Source organism: Anoplophora glabripennis, unplaced genomic scaffold (assembly GCF_000390285.2).
Source record: "Anoplophora glabripennis isolate ALB-LARVAE unplaced genomic scaffold, Agla_2.0 scaffold2687, whole genome shotgun sequence".
Lineage (NCBI taxonomy): Eukaryota > Metazoa > Arthropoda > Insecta > Coleoptera > Cerambycidae > Anoplophora > Anoplophora glabripennis.
In genome coordinates, this window is record NW_019420421.1 from 3,208 (window position 1) to 7,245 (window position 4,038).

At 32.5% G+C, this 4,038-nt stretch overlaps 1 protein-coding gene across 1 annotated transcript; it reads left to right on the forward strand.

Moving 5' to 3' along the window:
* Nucleotides 1-1,667: 1,667 nt before the first annotated feature.
* LOC111692870 lies at nucleotides 1,668-2,388 on the forward strand (the record flags this gene model as incomplete). Its single annotated transcript, XM_023456999.1, is given in 2 exon segments — nucleotides 1,668-2,038; nucleotides 2,139-2,388. Coding segments are annotated over 2 exon segments (600 nt in total).
* Between the last annotated feature and the right edge of the window lie 1,650 nt (nucleotides 2,389-4,038).

The window sequence follows — 4,038 nt, forward strand, 5'->3', positions numbered from 1 at the left end:
TTAGAACTAAAATTAACACCAACAATGAAGCAAGTCCTATTCAATTTGTAAACCTTTAAGTAATACACATTTTTCTGATCTCTTTTCTTGTCCATTTTTTGCTTAAATAAGCTTTAGGTATGCCCTACGAAATAATTTAATGGGGACAAGTCGGGTGACCGTGAAAGCCAAGATATTGGTCCATACCCTGCAGGGCATCCGTTGTGTTGAAATATTAGCTTTCTTCTGAATTCAAATTTTCGCTATCTAGTTCTGTTAGAACAAAATTATTGAGAATTTCCAAATACGAATTTTGATTAAGATTTTCTTCCAAAAAGTAAGGACCAATTATTTTATAATACGTTATGCCACACCAGACATTTATTTTTTTGAACATTTTTAGCCCAGTATCTACAGTTTTGAGAGGATTAGTTGTGAATGTTGATTCGCCAATAAGTAAGTAAAATATTGTGATGAAAGAATATGTTTTCAATTTCTCGCCCATTGTTAAACAAAAGTCCAAACGACGACCATGATCTCCATCAAGCAATTTATAATTAAACACTAGTTTAAATGGATATTTTGTAGCATTTTAAAATTTTTTGAATATGAGATCAACTAATATCTGTGTTTTCCGATTTTTTCCTGAATTGTCTTGTACAGAGTTTATAACTACAACAGTAGCAACATCGTTATCATTGTATCCTTTTTTTGAATTTTAGTTGCAAAATGTGATTACCCTTTTTTTTACTAAATCCCACATTCACACTCTAAATATAGGTATATAATATTGTTGGAAACTCACTACTCTGTGGATTAATACACCAACCAACGTCGAATTACAGTCACAATGTTTTACCAAATAAATATTAATTATTATTAGGTTTTGTAGTTTTTTTACTTTATTGTAAAATATATATGACTGAAAAAATTGCACGTTTTTTTTTTCAAATAACTATTTCAATGTTTATTTTATGAAAATGACATTTAAAGAGACATTTGTGACATTTTTTTACGAATTTGAAAAAAAATAAATGTTCTTCCACGACCTTCTGGAGCCGTTATCTCGGTTTTAATTTAAAAAAAAATCTAGAGGACGCAATTAACATTTTACAGCGATGCGCATGATGGAGGTTAATACTGATGAATACTTATATTTAAAAAAAAATAATAGGATATGTTTCACTGATTTTTAGGTGAATATAATATTTCATTAAATAAAAAAAATGTTTATAATTTCCAGAAAACTTTATATTACCAGTTTCTGTTATCAAAATATTTAAAAAAAGTAAATAAAGCACAAATAAGATAGCACACGGTCATTTACATAAAACTCTACTCCTCTAATTTTTTTACCTTTCTATCTAGGAAGAAATGTTAAAGACCAAAAATTTTGAAAACATTCTTGATATTTCAAAGAAATATATATGTAAAAAACAATTGAATTGTTGCTGAGCATGTTGCATTTCGTGTATAGAAATCTAAGTTGTGTTTTTTAAAGAACACCCTGTATATTGTTGCGTTTTTGAATTCCTTGGAAAGCTAAAAATATTTTCTTTACATGGCCCACATAATTCTAGGCAACTTTTATTAAAATTTTATTAAAACTTAAATTTTTTATTTTATATTATATTTTATTAAAATATTTTTTTTATAAATTTTACAACTAAAATATTAATTTTTTTTCAGGATCCCCGACATTTCTCAAGATGCTCTGTTGCAAGGCCATAAGCGGCAGGTTCCTCACTAAGATCCTCACCTTCGGCATCCTCTGGGCCCTCATCATCTACACCCTCTACCAGTTCAGGTCTTTCTCCATAGACGTACCGGTGCCCCACCTCAACAGCAGGTTCCTCCTCCAGAAGCGGTTGGATCCCCTCACGAGGCACGCGGACAGTACCACGGAGAGCATGGACTTGGAACCGTTCGTGGATAAGAGTCCCAGTTTGTCCGAGGATAACCTTATAGAGGATATCCAGAAGAGGATGCCCAATCTGCCCATAGTGTATTGGAACAAGAACAAGAATAAGCCCATGGGGCTCAACAATACCTGCGCGAGGTCGGTATCGTTGTTTTAGAAAATTTGTTACAAGTTAATGTCTGATTCAACGTTCAAAGACTTGGAAAATCGCTTATACCTCGAATATGATTTTTTTTAGGTTTCCTTCGATGTTTGATTTGGAATTCAACAACCTCTACTGGCAAACCCTGCGGACTTCCAACGGGACCTTCCAGTTGTACGGGGCGTACTTAGACAAGAGGGCTAACAATAGACTGGGACCGACCGTCAGGATATTGGGCATGATCGACAGGATAGAACCTACGGTTGTGACGTACTGCCAATTCTGGTTCGACGGGAAGAAGGACCCTGTGATAGGAAAGAGTTTCGAGTATAAATACATATGGTGAGTAGGATCAGGGCATGTTTGTTAAGAGATAGCAGAAGAAAGTCATTGAAATGAGTAGAGATTTAGGTAAATGCAAAATCTGAACCTAAAACGACTTTAATAAATCTTTTAAATGTTTGTGGTGCATTTCGCAAGCCAAACGGCATTCTAAGAAATTCAGATAGGCCAAAGGGTGTTGCAGCTGCTTTATAGACCAGTGCAGGTCTGTCTTGAGGTAGATGTGAGAGAGGGCAAGCAAATTTTTCCTGGGTTACCTTCAGTACAACTCGCATAATAAAAGTGTAGATCCTTAGGTCTGGGCGAGGCCCGGAACATTTTCGAAATTGCAAAAACGTTTAAAATTTTTTTAAAAATACCTACTTTATTTGAGTTTTTTACTTATATCTTGGAACCTATGCATTTTGGGAGAATATTGAAGAGGAAAATAAAAAAGTTTACTGTATACTGTATACTGTAAGTTAAAAATGCTTAAATTTATTACCGATGTTGCAAAATAGCAATAATTGATGAAAAAAAAGCAAATAATAAAATAATACATTTTTTTTTAAATATTTTAATTCTCCGAGGGCATTCCAATTTAATTTAAATTTAATTTAACAAAAAACTAGAGTATTATTAAACAGCACATCAAATTTCATTAAAATCGGTTCCATAGTTTTCGCAAAATAATTTTTTGAAAAAAATTTTGAAAAGAAATTTTCGAATTTTCAAAATGTACAGCTTCAAATAAAGCATCTAGATACTTGAAAATTTTTTCACATAGAAAAGACCGTTCAACCTTCGGTTGATTAGGACGGCCACAGTATGTTTTTAAAGTTAACTCTTTTTTTTATTTTTAAACAATTATATTACATTTATCAATTTGCAATTTAGTTTTTTCAAAAATTATAATTTTAAAGTACTATTTTTTCTTAAGGAGGTTTATCTGATTTGGAATTGACGAACAAATATTCATAAAAAAATTAATATAAGCTTATTAATATGAAGAAAATCATCAAAAAAAAATATATGACTAGTTTGGATACCTAAGACACGAGATATTAATAAAATAAGTCTTATGAGAATGCAGATTTTTTTGGTCTTTCCACTTAGAATGCGCAACAATTGACGAACAGTTTCCACAGCAATTTGTATAAATAGGAAACCGATATCTAAGGAACCGTATGACAGCTTATAGAAATCGATTAGGTACTTGTAAGATACATAATTTATAATAATTCTCCTTCAAACTGCTGTCGTTGACTAACTTATCCTCCATATGCGTGATAGCGGCAACGCCGCGGTCTCGACGTAGCGTATTATTTGAAATTCGCAGGTGTCTAAACAAATAGAATGATCGAACGGGAGCGAAGGAACGCCGAACCGAGCGCGCCAGCCAAGTGCAACGTTGCCAAATCTAAAGGCTTACGACTTTAGTCACTAGCGAATCTACAGAAACTTTCGTTAGACTTTAGACGTACCTCCGTACCCCATAAACCTCCTTAAATAACAATGGTCCTATTTCTTGAAAAATCGATGAAAACGTTTTTTTATTTAATTGTCTAAATACGACAATTTTTTGAAATTTTTATATTAACATCTAATATCATAAAAAAAATATGTCTTAAGAAGATCAGTATCGAGGCACAGTAGATACGTGCATTGCTTTCGA